General features: G+C 42.3%; 1 protein-coding gene across 3 annotated transcripts in view; it reads right to left on the bottom strand.

Moving 5' to 3' along the window:
* BEND7 (BEN domain containing 7) overlaps positions 1–10,691 on the bottom strand; it is a 47,093-nt gene extending 36,402 nt beyond the window's left edge. Inside the window, exons 1-2 of one of the 3 annotated variants that reach the window (XM_071424082.1) lie at positions 10,143–10,691; positions 6,282–6,365 (exon numbers count right to left, since the gene is read on the bottom strand). In XM_071424082.1, coding sequence (XP_071280183.1) covers positions 6,282–6,365; positions 10,143–10,620 — 562 coding nt within the window. In that variant the 5' untranslated portion in view covers positions 10,621–10,691. The remainder of the gene's footprint in view (positions 1–6,281; positions 6,366–10,142) is intronic. The other 2 variants (XM_071424083.1, XM_071424081.1) reach the window with 2 other exon arrangements.
* Positions 10,692–15,104: the final 4,413 nt, after the last annotated feature.

The following is a 15,104-nucleotide window of genomic DNA, read 5'->3' as shown; positions in this document are numbered from 1 at the left end:
AGGACAGCGTTTTGTTATCAGTTATTCCACTGCTGATAATTTTCACAGATAATAACCATGTAATTTTCAAATGAAAAAAAAAAAATAGATGGGGTACAGAGAAAACACAACAACTCAAATTAGTATGTCCTGTGGAAGAGCCAGCCTTCTTTTAAATGCTAAATAGAATAATAAAGCACTGGAAAAAAAATCATTTATTACATAGAAATCTGCATTATCTATCTGTGCAAAGCTTTCTAAGATAGATGATGAAGCCTGAGAAGAGAAGAGGGGTGCATACTTCAGCCTCTCTCTGTACACATACCAGAGCTCCTCACCCTTTCCAGGGAGATGGGGATGCCTCCAAAGGCTGCCTACAGGATTTGCCATTTGGATACCCCATGTAAATCCCTGGGTTTTATCTGAAACCATTGAAATTACTTGCAAAATACTAAGACACTTACAAAATGCTATTCAAATAGAACCATGGCAAGTTAGAGCCCTATTTATAACTTGTATATAGAGATGTCAATTGTCATAACAAAAACATATTAGGAATTTGAAATAACTACTGTTACAGTTGTTTCCACGATGACCCCTTACAAACAAGCTATTCTTTTTCCTATGTGATGTAACTATAATCTTATAAAAACAACAACAACAAAAAAAATCCAAAAAAAAACCAAAACAAAGCCCTTTAATAAATGCTACACAACATAAACAGTAATTTCCTCAAAATTAATTTCAATCTATTTCCTTACTGAAAGTGTACAGGACATAAAAACTTCCTCCTTTGAAAGATGCAAGAATGTTTAAAATGACAAAGGAATAAATGGAAACCAGAAAACTGTTCCAGGCTGCAGTAGCATCCACGTGCTAAGTGTGCAGCTGTCTGAAGCAACAGGCCTGTAAACAGCCCCAGTTAACAACATATTAATGATAATTTATTTATTACACTCTTCACTCCTATATGCCTGTCCATCTTTTCACTACTATGTTTATTAAACTTAATATATCACACTGCCTACCAACACCTTGTTATACTTTTCCTGAACAGTTTATCAAATATTATCATAGCACTGCAAACTGCACTGCAAAAATTATATGTGACCATATTGATATGTTCAAGCATTAATTTTATCCCAGTATCACAGAAGTGGCAACCATGACTGTATTAATGTGTGTGCTTTAAAGTGTATAAATGGGTGAACAGAATTAAAGTTGGACAAATGTCTGTATCTGAGATTTCCTTCCTTTGACTCACAAAACCAAATAACCATCATGATCTCTTTGTCCAGTGTTTTGGAATTCCTTCCTTTATTTTTAACATTCGTGTTTCTCATATACTTTGGGAAATATTCACAAGCTGACTTTGAACATACAATTTTTCTATTAATTATAGTTTAATTTTATGGTTTTTTGACAGACAAAACACCTGTGGAATTTTTTCCTTTGTTGAACATACAAATAGGGATTTCTCCTGGATCAGGCTGCTTACTGAAGTTACTTTTATCTCAGATTTTATCAATTTGTGTCCAACTAGGCTGAAATTGGTGGAGCTGTTGTGAGGGTAGGAATGGCAGCAACAGGCAGCCAGACAAACACATGTGAGCTGACAACAGGAGTCTGGTTTGTATGGAAACAAGGCTTCAGAGGTGAGAAATAGTGGAAGTTGAAGCATATGGTGTGAAAGCTCAACAAAAAAATAATAAGTAAGTGCAAAGGGTTATATAATTAAGCATATTAAACTGCCATTTATTAGATGCCATTTGAATGCTGCCCTCTCTGGAAGGGGGCCAGCAAAACTCGCCTGCTGTGTTTGAAGACTGTAAAGGGCTGATTCAGCTCAAGGAATCAGCAAGTATGTACACACAGGGCACACATCTCCACTGCTCAACCAGGCTGAACTCACCAAAACACCTTTTGGAATGCTACATGCTGTTCAGGTATTTCCATCAGAGACAGTTATCCTAGAAGGAAGCTCAGCAGCCCTTCTCAGCAAGAACTATACCCACATCAAATCCTAATTTTCAAAAATCTAGGTATTTTTTGGTCATCTTGTACCACAAGTTGTCCTGAAACAGAAAGTTGCAGAGGTCAGCATGGGGAAAACAGAGGATCCATGTGCATGATTCCTTATCAGAGCAAAGGTCTCCTCAATCACGTGGAATCTTACTGTGGCTTCTCTGTGCATAACTGGAATCAGGCATCTGTGAACTAAACTGATGGGATAAGCACACATTTCCCAAAAAAGTGATCCCAGGTCTTTGCCAGCATACAAGATTCTACACTTAGGCAACAACATCCTTGGCAAATTAAAAACCTAAACCCCAAGTCAGCAGGGAGGGCAGTGGTCATGAACAGTGTCAGAGGGTCACACAAGCAACATGAGTTACAAGCTGGAGAATGTGACTCTGCTAAACTAACATGGGGACATTGAAGCTGTCTGAGTTGAGGCACCTTAGCAATGCTCTGAAACATCACCTCAAAGCACTTTGCTATGTTCATGTCACCACACAAAGCACTAGAATTAGATATGCAGGAAAACTGGATCACCCTCAAATCAGACCTCTTACAAAGCAAGCACAGAAACACATGGTTTGATAACCCTGACTATCATGAGACAAACAAAGTTATTAAACCCCACAAACACTAATGTAAGCAAAGAAATTTGCAGAATCAAACCCAGGATCAGACCCTGAGAGTATTCAGGCTTTTGGGGTTATTTCCCTGGAAACTGGATCATACCAGGTGGCCCAGCCACCACTCCCACCACAAAGTAAATCTTTGGAAGAGCCTGGTGAAAGAGTTTGAAAACACCCAAGAGGAGAAGCTACAGAAGCCCAAATTACACACTTTCATGCCATACTAAATCACTTGGGAAAGGACAAGTGAGCAACTACTCAATAAAAGTATATATTAATGGGGTCATATAATTAAAAAAGTAATAATAGATACACATCAACATCCCCCAGTTCTTGGAAATAGCCCAGGCCAAGACCACGCTTTAGCCCCCAAGGGAAATACTTTACCAAGTTAGATCATTAGAGAACACAGACACATAAAATAAACTTCTATGGAGTCTTAATTACAGAAGCCACTGCTGCAACAACCAGACTTGGGATATAATCCTATTAACAGTAACACAGGTCTGTGAAGTTACTTGTTAAGTCAACTTTTTCTCTGTGAATAAATTGCAAAGGATATAATTTCTGGGACAGAATAAATTCTTGAAATTAGTGAGTAACTTATGCATTGCTCCCCTGCTCCAAGAACACATTATTTATTTTTACCATGACACAGTGAAGTTATTAATCTGCTGCCTTCCATTTCAACAATGTGAAATGCTGTAAAATGCACAGACACCTGCATTACAGTACATTTCAGTTCCACTTTATATCAGTCATAAACATCTCTGCTTTGGACATCTCTTCAAAACAAATGCTCCAAGCACACTGTGTGTAGCGTGCAATTTTATGAAACTATAAAAGTTCTTCACTGTTAATTACACAGACAAACGTCTCATCACACATTTGATTACCAGGATAATATAATTAGTTTTCTGCATTAACCTTTCAAACATAGAGCCGGAATTTCAAGTTGAAAGCATTGTAAAAACACTCAGTCTGGAAGTATACTGTATTTCCACTTTTTTGTGTTGGTAATAAAAATATTAAGACTGGAAAAAACCTATATGGTGTATGCAAAAGATTTTTTTAATAGATAGTGTAAGTTTAATCATCACTGTCCACAAGACACAAGTGTACATGATCCCTTCTAGGGCTTGTAATACCAAGTCTGGGCTAGCAGCCCTGTGACTTTACTGGAAAAACAGAAGTCAGATCTGTTTTAAATTTCACCCATGTTTGAGGTTTAAGCATTTCACTCTGGGCTGCCTCCTCCTTCTCAGGCTAAGCAGTCTGTCCTGGTACCAGATAACTAAGCCCTTTCCTTCAAAACAAAAGACATGCCAGTCCTCATCCACAAAATATATTCCACATTCCCCTGGAATCTTGTAAAGACTGTGGTTAGCATGTCCTTCATCTAGAAAGATGTGACTTCTTGTTCATCATCTTATCAGAACAAAGGACTGGGGGAGAGGACATGCCACCACATCCCCACTCCCAGCACTGCACTACATGAGAAAACTTCCCAAGCTCTATTCAGATTGCAGTTGGACTCTGCACCATTGCAGCCATCAGAGGACATATCCAGTACCATGTTCCTATAACTGCACTGAAGCTTTCTCCAATTTTCTCCAATTGTGCCCATCTATGCTGGTGCAAAAAAGACCATCTAGGTTCATCAGGTCCTTCTTGACATCTCATCCTTATTTTATCTGTACATTAAATAAACTGGATTCTTGTGATTTACTCATTTACCCTAGCAGCTCCCCTCTTCTCAACAGCAGTTTTGAGTTAACCATGTTCAGCTGTGCAACAAAGGCATTTCCACATCCCATTCCTCATAAAGCTCCACTCATTTATAGACTGCCACTAACATTTCACCTTCCCTAAAGGTAATAGTTTCAATGCTGTATCAAAGCATCCATTCCATACTAAATGCTGCATCACACTCAGGTTTCAACTGCCTATCCCATGGATCACTTAAACTGGAGAACAAACTTGACTCTAAATCACCAAGTTGGAATAAACATCCTTCAGAGATAAATTTTGGCATAAAGCAGTGAAATCAAGTGAAGCAGTGATTACACCCTGACTATACCTGATAAGAAGATCCTTGATAGGATTCACATTCTTAAAGGTTAAATTCTGACTGACTCTTGAAATAGGTGAACTTGAGGCACTTAAATGCCAGAACACTTTCAGTCACAATGAAAAGCTGGACTTACTAAAACATAAAAACCCAAACAAATCGAAGGGCAACAGAACCAAGCCAAAATCAAGATCAGTGGGTCTGACTTGCAGCACAAATGTCAAAGCACAGACTACTGCACCCTGGCTGATGCCTAATTCTTGCTAAAGCTTTTCATGACTTAGAGTTGGAAGAAAAAGCATTTCAAGTAAACTTGTGGTGGAGCTCACTCCATCAGGTTTATCAGACTTCACCAAAAGTGCATCCAGAACATGAAATTCAAACACAAAGCACAGCAGTGGCTTTTGCTTCTCCTTGGAAATGGGTGTAGGGAAGAAATACTTGCTCAAATGGTGAAAAGATGAGAAGGGAATTTAAGGCAGCTACAACCCCTGTTTTATTTTTAACACACCCTCCTATTCTCTCCCATTTGCTTCTGACTCTAGAAGAGGATATGGCACTATGAATTTAGGAGACAAAGGCATTTTGCATGCAGAGTATCTTCAGGTGCCAATTCCCACATTTCAATGCTACTCGCTGGCTCCAGGGGGCAACACAAACAGGCTACAGAAACCTTAAATCACCCCACAAAAATGTTTGGGCTCCTGGTGCTGAAAAGGAGAGGCAGACATTCCCAAGTTTCTTGGTGCAAAGGCATCTGCTTTCTCCAAAGCCTGAACAGAGTGTTCACAAGCTTGCTTTATACAGCTCAAAAAACTGGCCTCTCCTTCTTTGAATTTAGCCTGCCAAATCTTTGCCAAGAGGGGCTTTACCCAGGTGAGGTCCTGGATGCAATTGGAAGGGAATAGAAGCAGGAAAAGAAGAAGCACTCTGCAGCTGAGGAGTTATAGAGGATAAAAAGCACACAAGAAAGGTAAAGGTTCACTGATAAACAGTCACTGATATGCTGTAATACATATCATGCTGCAGACTCTATATTACTTCTGTATTTTCTTTACACATTTTTAACTGTTGATTTAATTTAATTTTGCCATGCCAGGATTAGCAGGCAAGCTCCAGAGGTGAAAGGACATTACATTAAGACAGCACATTAATCCTCTATCCCACCCAAGGCAGAAGCAAAACCAAACAAATAGCAGCTTCCTGGAAATTGAATTTCTGTTATCCAGATGTCAAAGATGTAATACCCCAATTACACAAACTATTGCCAGTGAAGCATGCCAGGGAATATGCAATGTAAATGGGGTGAGCACAGAGCTGCAAAACTGCAGAGTCAGCATCTGGCTCTCTGAGTGAGTGATAATTAGCACTGTGTGTAGACACTAATAAACATTTATGTCTGAAATTACAACTTTTAGCAGTGTTAATAAAGGATATATTGGCAATTCATAGAATAAAAGGGTCTTGAAAAGAACGTCATGTTAAACAATGGCAGGCGCTTTCTGTGCTTGCACAGAGGTTTTTTCCTCCCTAATTGCAAATGGCCACGCAATGTTGCTTGAAAATTAATCAACACAAGCACATACCTAAAAAAACTGGTTGTGTTTCTTTGGTCTCCCCATTAACATCATTGCTGTAGTCAGAGATCTTATATATCTCATGATGGTAATCTGGAATGAAAAACGATAAAAAAAATTAGAATTCAAGTGATCTGGAAAAAATGAACACTGAACACATTGCTACAGTTTTACTACACAATTTATCAATATATCTGCAGTTTATTTCATGTACATCAAATTAAGCACAGAAAATGTGCTCTGTATCAGCACCTCCTAAAAAACCTTTGCTCACACTGGAGAGACTCAGCTCAAATATTTCACAGATTTTAGGGAATAGCTATGCCTGCCCTAAATTACTGTGTTCATTTTCACAGCAAATTATCCCACCAGATGCCAATTATCTGGCTTCTTGCTTTACAGAAGGAAAGCAGATTTATAATGAAAACTTTACCTTCCCAGAGACCAAGGCAAACTTTCAAACTTCACCTCAGTAAGGAATCAGCTATGTACATCAGGGCTCTATTGCTCAGCTGGCTTGACTCATACTGATGTCACTGGCCTCCCAGTTCTGAAGAAAGGAGGATCAGTAACACCTTAGGATATCCATCTATAGAAATTAATGCCTGTAATGACCTGAAGAATTAGCACTGGCATCTCATATACAGAGATGTTACAAGATATTAAAAAAAAAAATCACCACTAAGTTTCTATTTTAAATAAAAGAATATTTTGCTGTGAAGGTCTCTGTTGTAACACCAGGCAGGTGTTCACTAAAACCAGAGCTTTGTTTACACAGAGAGAAATAGTAAGTCCAAGTAAAAAAAAAAAAAAGTATCTCAAGGCAGCTCATCGTGGATGCTGTTTCTGACTCTGATACTGGCACACGCTCTGTCCTTCGGCAAATCGCTCAAGACTGAACAATATATTCAGTGTCTTGAAAGAGCCACCTCCCCACCTCACTCCTTCCATGCCCTCCCAGTTGCCAACGCTCTCAGCTACTCCCTCCTTCAACTGGTTTTATGTTTACTTGCCTCACAAAAAGCGAGGCAGAGATTAACTCATGGAAGGGACTTTGGGGGGATTCACTTAAAAGGTGTAACACAAGTGGAGGGCAGCAGAAGCAGCTCCTTCCACAAGCAGCACACCTGCACCTCTGACCAAACAGGCACAGGACTGGAAAAGTCTCCTGGAAGTCACTTTTTTGTTAGGTGTGTTTATTTGTACAGCACAACTGTCTCGAAGGCACAAGAGGAGGAACAACCCAGTATGTAAACTAAAGTTGAGCCTAACACAGCAATTCTGCAGAATGAGAAGGGCCTGGAAAGAAAATGAGGGGGAAACAACCACACCACAGAACAGGAGAGGTCAGGGATGAGGTGCTACACAAAGGATTCCTCTGCTTCCTGAGCACACCCAGCCAATGAAATGGGTAAAGGTGAAGTCTGAGATATGACATTGAGGAAGTAAAATCTTCTTTTATGAGACTAAACTGGCAGGGTTTGTGCTGCCTTCCATGATCACTAGCTGTCCTGTTGAGCAGAGGGTAGGATGAAGTGGCTCGGTGGGCACCTGATGGCCACAGCCAGTCAGGGTCTACCTGCCACACTCTGCACCTTCATCCTCTCAAGGACATTCAAGATCTGTGGAAGCAAGTAAGTGGAAACTAGGACTTAAATGACCTACAGACTCATGGTCCTTAGATATACAGATTACACCCAGTTTCTTCTCTAGCACTTCCCTGTACATCCAGCTGGGCACAATATTCTTCTGGTCTGCAGCTGCTGCCTTAAAGTCACCACATTTCACCCCAGAGGTGGCTCTGGTTTAGCACAGCAATGGACTTTTTCTTGATTTGGTCACTATTGATAATTGTGATAAGGTGCTCAAAGTAATTTTTGGGACAGAATAAGCATTGTATGGGCACACATCAATAGCAGATGGTGTGTTACCAACCAATTAATACAGCATAGCCTTTTCTCTTTGGTTTCCTTTTTCTGCCTCGGACGTTACAGTCCAGGCACTGGAAAACTGTATCAATTTCACAACAGTAAACACTAAACTGTGACATTACAGAATAACTCCTGCAAGAGGCAAAGGCCAATTACAAGAGACAACTATTTATACATAATTATCTTTCTAATCAACTGTGATAGAAAAGAGTATGAGAGTGCAGACTCACATACAAAACCTGATTTTTATCTCCTCCATTCTCAAAGTAAAAAGACATAATTTTCTCTCTAGCATATGCTTTTAGTGTAGCTCTGTATTTCACTCTCTACATCCAAAAAGAGACCACAGATAAAATATTATTAATAACGTACCATCATAACTGGATTTACCTATTAAAATAAGGTTAAATAGATTGTCTCATACACTGAGGCATATCTAAACCTGTAAGACGTGGCAACTGAGATTGGCAACACAGTAACCTATTTCTGGCAAATACTCTTTTTACAGGCCCATTAGGACGGAAAGAAAAAAAGCAAAATTTCAGTTTTGTTTTTCCACATTTTGCTTTCACCACCTCCATGCTCCAGCCCAGTCATGCACTAACTCTGCCTCCAAGTTGGGAGCATGTTCACTACCAAAAGCCCACAAAGCAAACCCGTTCTCTGTAAAATTACACCTTTGATAGGTTTGGTAATGGATGCAGACCTCCAATGCATTTCAGACACGTCTGGCAAGTCCCTGCCCCTCTAGTTTTAACAGGGACCATGTGTGATGCCCCAGACCCCCCTACCACGATACAGCACTCATTATTTACTATTCCCACCAAGTGAGTTTATTTCCATCTTTGAATTTCTTTGCTTCAAACGTAATTTTGCAGAGCACTCCTCAGACAGCAAGTCTTGACACTCGTGTGTGTGTCCCCCTTTTCACCAGCGTGACATTACACCCAAGCAGTCACCTGCCTTGAACTTGGCATGCAGGACACACACAGCGTTTCATGGAGATATTCCCGTCCAATACTTGAGAACACAAAAGGAGAAACGATCTCGAATCAATTCCATCAGGGCAAAAACATCTCATCGGCCGGAGAAGGGATAAATCCCCAAGCAAAATAAATCCCTAGGGCTGGGAAGTCCACCTGTGAAAATGCCTACCAGCGGCTCTATCTTTTTTCCCCTTTAATTAAAGAAAACAACAACAAGAAGACTGAAACACAGAGCTGTGCTTCTTGCCCGACATGAATTCAAATATTTCTCCCCTCACGATCCCTTTTAAAATATCCTCTTTTCCAAAAGCAAACACACCCCGAGCGAACAAGTTACACGCCAGCGGCTCTCCCCTGCCCACGTACAATTAATTACCTGCGTGGATTTTTAATAAAGAGATCTCGATTCAGCTTTTCTTTGAAATACAAGGATGTACACAGACGAGGAGAGGAAAAAAACCACCCCAAATACAATAAATCCACAAGAGTTGAATACTAAGGAGGTCTGTCGCTGCTCAAGTGTCATTATTTTTTGCTCGCTTCCCGATTTTTTTTCTCCCCCCCGCCCAAGCAGGATTCACCACTAAACACGATCCAACTTTATTTTGTGCAAGGTTCTTTGCTTGGAAAAAAATAACACGTCCACCTGAGGTGGTGGTGGGGAGGCTTGAGGTGGTGGTTTTGCAACAACACGTAACACACATGCAAAAAAATAATTAAAAAAAGAAAGAGGAAACGGGAAGGGGGCGAAAGAAATAAAATTAAAAAAAAAAAAAAAAGATAGGCGTGCAATGGTTCCGGGGAGTTCAGGGAGAGGATTGCGGAGTTCAATAACAGAGCCGGGAGGGAGCGGCGGCCCGGGGGCGCCGGCGTTTCATAACGCCCCGCTCCCCCCGGGGCAAAAGTCGGGGCTGCCCCCGGCCACGAACAAAGCCCGGCCGCCCCCGCCTTACCTTCGTTGACCAGTTTAAAGCTTTGGGATTTCCTGCTCCTCTTCCTCTGGGCGAACTCCATGGTGCGGGCAGGAAGGAGCGGGGCGGACACAGGACCGAGCTCCGTCCCTCCGATCAGCAATACACGCGGGGGTTGGGAGAGACGGCGGCTCCGGCGGCGAATAAAGGGATCCGGGACAAGTTGGCTCCGGTCTCCCCCCCGCTCCCGCCCCGAACTTTGAGGAAAAGCGGGGTGCGGCGGGGGGAGCCCCGCGGGGGCGATGCCGCCGCCTTCCCCCCCGCCGGCTGCGCGGCCGCGGCCCGGCGGCGAAGGGCGGCCCGCAATGGCTTCGCCGCCGGCGCCGGGACCCCGGTGCCACCTGCTGGGGGAAGGAAGGCGGCGGTTCCGCCGGCCGGGAGCCGCCGCCACCCCGGGGCCGGCCCGCCGCCACTCGGCCCCGCCGCGGGCTGAGGGCGAGGGGCTGAGGGGCAGCGCCATTTTGTGTCCCCCTCCCGCCGCGCGTCTCGCACACGGGCACCGGCGCTGCCCGCTCGGCACCGCGGTGCTGCCCGCGGCTCCCCTCAGGGGCTCAGCGGGGGGAACTCCTCGTGTTTAGCAGGACCGGGCCAGGGCCGGCGGGGAGGGGGTTGAAGTTGGCGTGCGGAAGAGGGTAAACCTCAGGAACTGATGGCAACACCTGTTTGTTGCCGTGTTTTACAGGGATTATCGCAGCGATGTGTCCGCTGGTGTCATGGACCGAGGCCTGGAGAAGAGCGCCGAGCCGCCAGCTGGGCTGAGCTCTGCCAAACCTGGATCGCCTTACCGAAGGAAGGGAGTCCCTCGGCCAAAAACTGGATCGCCTTAACAAGAGGAAGGGAGTCCCTCGGCCAAAAACTGGATCGCCTTAGCAAGAGGAAAAGAGTCTCGGCTCTCCAGAGGAGCGAGATTTAGGGCGTCTGGCAGCCCTCCCGACGGTCACCGTGAGGTCACTGCAGCCATACGGCTGGCCCGAACACAGCTGAAATTAGTGCTTTGATTTATTCACCACTTGACGCCTTCAGCCACACTTCCAGTTCGCTCACTGTGCTAAATTCACTGAGGGTCGAGTGGTTTTTTTTACAGCCGAGAGTGCTTTTGCCTGTTGCCTGTAGAGAAAGGACCCAGGCGTTTACAGTTATGACTGCTGATAACTGCAAACACAGCTCCGATCATCATCTTGTGTTTTACGTGTAGTCAGACTGTGTTGTGACAAGGAGAAGACTATGTGATACTTGCATACGCCTACTTGAACAGATGCAAATGCAGATCTTGCCTTGGTCTCCTCAGAGTACCCAGGAGAATCCCGTTAGCTCCAGTAATATTGACCGACCTTATCACTCAGAATAACGACATAAAATGAGCAGGAGGGAAGCAAATTGAATACTAACAGTAGCGATTTGTATCCTAACTGTGTGCATGGACATAGTCAGACCTGAACTCTTCAGTTCAAGGTGCCATCCAGACACTACACAGAGGGTATACGTGGTTCTGAAAAGAAAAATTGGGAAATAGCCTTAATGGTGAAGCAATATCAGAAAATATGCCTAATGGTAAAATTTATTATATGCTGGAAAATTAAATTCACGAGGGAGGTTATGGAAACCTCACAGATTGGGTAGGGGTGTAATTTTCTATTAAATTTCTAAGTGGAAAATCCCAGAGGCAATCAGTATGCTACTTTTGGAATTTTCCTAAACTTCTCTGTAAGACTTTATGAAAGGAAACTGGGCTAACGTACTATTTAAAATCCTGCATTATATATTTTTGGGAGGATGCTGAAGCAGCAAAGGTAGATGGATGTCATATGCTGTTTGCTGGATTTTGTGGGTCCAATTAATCTCTGGTACAGTGTAATGAAGTCGGGTTTGAAATGCAGCAGCAGTGTGCTTATATTTTTCCTACAAAAAGTGTATTTTCTCTTTTTTTTTCCTCCCCAAACAGTCTGCTGATTTTTGTCTGCTAACTAACTTTATTTATGGGACTTACATGCTGAAACTGACTCTCATCCTTCCTGGGACAATAGGAGAATTTTTATAAAGCATAAGGCCCTCATTTACAGTTCAGCTCACATGATGAGCTTTATCCTGCATTTGCCAAAGGAATGTGCTACAAAAATCTTTTCTGTTTTCCTCTGTTACTCAATTTTGTGAAACATTCTGGGGTATAATTTATGAAAATGTGATGGCAATGTTTTATCAGCTGCTCTTTTACTGGTTTTAGTTCTTCCTTCCCTGTGCTGATATTTTGCTTAAAGGGGCACTCGTGGCTTTAAATGACATTTCAGTCTGGGCAATGCAGTTTCCAGTAATGTTTTCCAAGAGTTAGCACATCCCCTTTTCCACTGATATTTCTCATTTTCCTTTTTGTGAGTTAGAGAGATCCATCCTTTTCATGCAGAATAAGCCTGATCCTGCAAGCTAGCCTAGTTGTGGTCGCTCAGATGAATAAATCTTTGCAGCTTTCATTTCTGAAAGTACGAGCCAGTGTGGATACCACAGCCCCAGTCCTGCCATCTCATCTGCATAAAAGTGAATTAGAAACTAGGACAAGGTGACTTTAGGTCAAAGTCTTCTAGTTATCCATACAACACGTAGGAGGATCCAGTAACTGGAAGCAGCTTTCTGTCCTGCACTGCTGGTGCTTCTCAGCTGGGACTGAGAAAAAACTACACAAACTCAAAGGCTCCCACTCAAAGGCTACACAACTCCCAGGGAGCTGTGAGTCAGTTGTTGGGCATTTTGGGGTGGCCATCCTAAAACTGGCCTGGGATCATCTGCTCGTTTGTCACAAGCTACCATTGCATTATTCCAGCTGGAGAAATGCAGGGATGAAAGTCCTCTTTATCCCACTAGAATGGCTGCCTTGTGTCACCCTAGATAGTCACTGCCTGCATCGCTGTGGCAGCCAAGTGACTTAGGATGAAGTGCACACTGGCTCTGGGGAGCAGACAGCTTTTAATTTCATCTTTTATTTCAGTTTCTGTCTCAGTATCATATTGTTATTATTACATATTAAGAACCTATAGGTCTTTTTTTTTCTGGTGAAAATATGAAAAATTCGAGCATTTTGTATCTATTCATGAATGGTTTCAAAGTATTTCCTCAAACCATTGACTGAGCAGTGTGTTTTTCAAAATGCCATGAAATTAGCCAACTAAATAAGGGCTTTGTCTTGCAACATGTCCCAAGTCAGTATGATCATCCCTGATTATTTCCTAGTGAACATTTTATTATACTTCAAGTTACTTTCAAAATATCCCCTCCCCATTCTAACTGATAGTAACTTTACCAACAATTTTCTGGTGTGCAAAATAGTTTTCTTTTTCATTTCAGATCATGAGCTAACTGATTAAATAGAATTAATCTAGTAATATTTCAGTATTAACAGCAGCAGTGCTCTTCACACTGGATGTCCCAGACTTTTTGTTTCCAGGTGTGTCAGTTCATGATAATATCTTATTATTCAGAAGTAGTATGACATAGGACAACGATGACTAAAGAGTCCTAGAGCTGAGGAGAATTAAATAAGTGTACTAAGAACCACTTCAGCTTTTCAGTTGGAAAAATTATAATGGAGAAAGTCTCATAAACTCGGTGATTTGATCTGAGGCTTAAAGTCTAATGTCAAGGAATTCATGTGAGGCTGTGTGAAGAGGGAAGAGGCTGCTGACTGTCACATTAATAGCACCATGATTACCACTCATCCTGGAGCCTGATGAGGTTCCATGTGGTATTGGGGAGCAGGAGAAGGGTGAAGAGGTAAATTGGAGACCAGGAGCTGCACAGGTGACAGCTTAGTAGGTGAGTTATTTTGGTTAGTTATGTGTAATGAATGGCACTGAGGATTTTATAAACTGTAGTAGTGTTTCCAGTGGTGGTTTTGTGGTCATATGACACATGTGGGCAGTACTTAGCCCCAAAGCTGACAATAGGCCACGTTGTGCTCTGCTGTCTCACTACAAACCTTCCCTTTCAGCAGGCTCTCAGGCTGGCATATCCAAGGACTCAGAGAGGAAGGTGTCTGGATGTCCTGAAGAATTCTGAAGTCAGGAGTGCAGTTTAACGTGTTTTCCAATCCTCCCTAAGTTTTTCCTGACCATTTGAGTCACAGTACTTGACATTTCATGTCTCTGTCCTTACTCTCTTTTTCTTTTGGAACACAGTTTTGAAATGCCTTCTTGTCCATCCTGCTGCCTGTTAATCTTTCTCATATAAATTTTAAAGAAAAAAATTCTAGGGACAGACCAATGTTTTCATCTGTTTGCCAGCTCAGGGAGACCAAAACATTCCAGAACTGTTTCAACAATAAAGAATATAACTGAATCTATGTACAAAGTGTTCTTTGTGTGTGCAGTCACAAACCCTCTGAACATTTCCATATTGGAATGCAAACCTTCTAAACATTTCCATATCAGAATGCAAACCCCCTTTTGACTGTAAGGTTGGACTTTCCCCCCTGTTTTTGAATTTATGTACAGCTTGGACTAAGGTTTCAAGGAAGGGTACTGTGTTCTAAGAGTCAATGCTTGATGGTCATCCACTCTGATCCAATACTTATGGGATAATTGGATATTAAGTCATCCTTAGGACAAACCAGTGTTTGGATTTGAATTCTGGGAATGGAGAGGAGACCAAGGTGTCTAAGCAACAGATGTGGTTGAAGGATGAAGAAGAAAAGGTCTCAACAATGCTCTTTTTTTATGAAAGAGGATGTGGGAGAGTAAAAGAGATCTGCCTACATGGACATCCTCTGCTTCTCTGCAACATGGAGAAACCATGGGCTGAACTAATTTTGGCCTTACAACCCAAGTCCTTCAAGGCAGCTGAGAACAACATGAGTATGGCTTGTTATTTTGCCTAGAAATTTGAACTTTCCTGCTATATGAAGAGTAATAGTGCTTAGAAGTTTTAGGCTGGATGTATCTTTACATCACTACCACCTCT

The sequence above is a fragment of the Agelaius tricolor genome, unplaced genomic scaffold, assembly GCF_023055355.1.
Source record: "Agelaius tricolor isolate 1412-34295 unplaced genomic scaffold, bAgeTri1.0.p SCAF_3, whole genome shotgun sequence".
Classification (NCBI taxonomy): domain Eukaryota; kingdom Metazoa; phylum Chordata; class Aves; order Passeriformes; family Icteridae; genus Agelaius; species Agelaius tricolor.
This window is presented reverse-complemented; position numbering and strand designations above follow the sequence as displayed.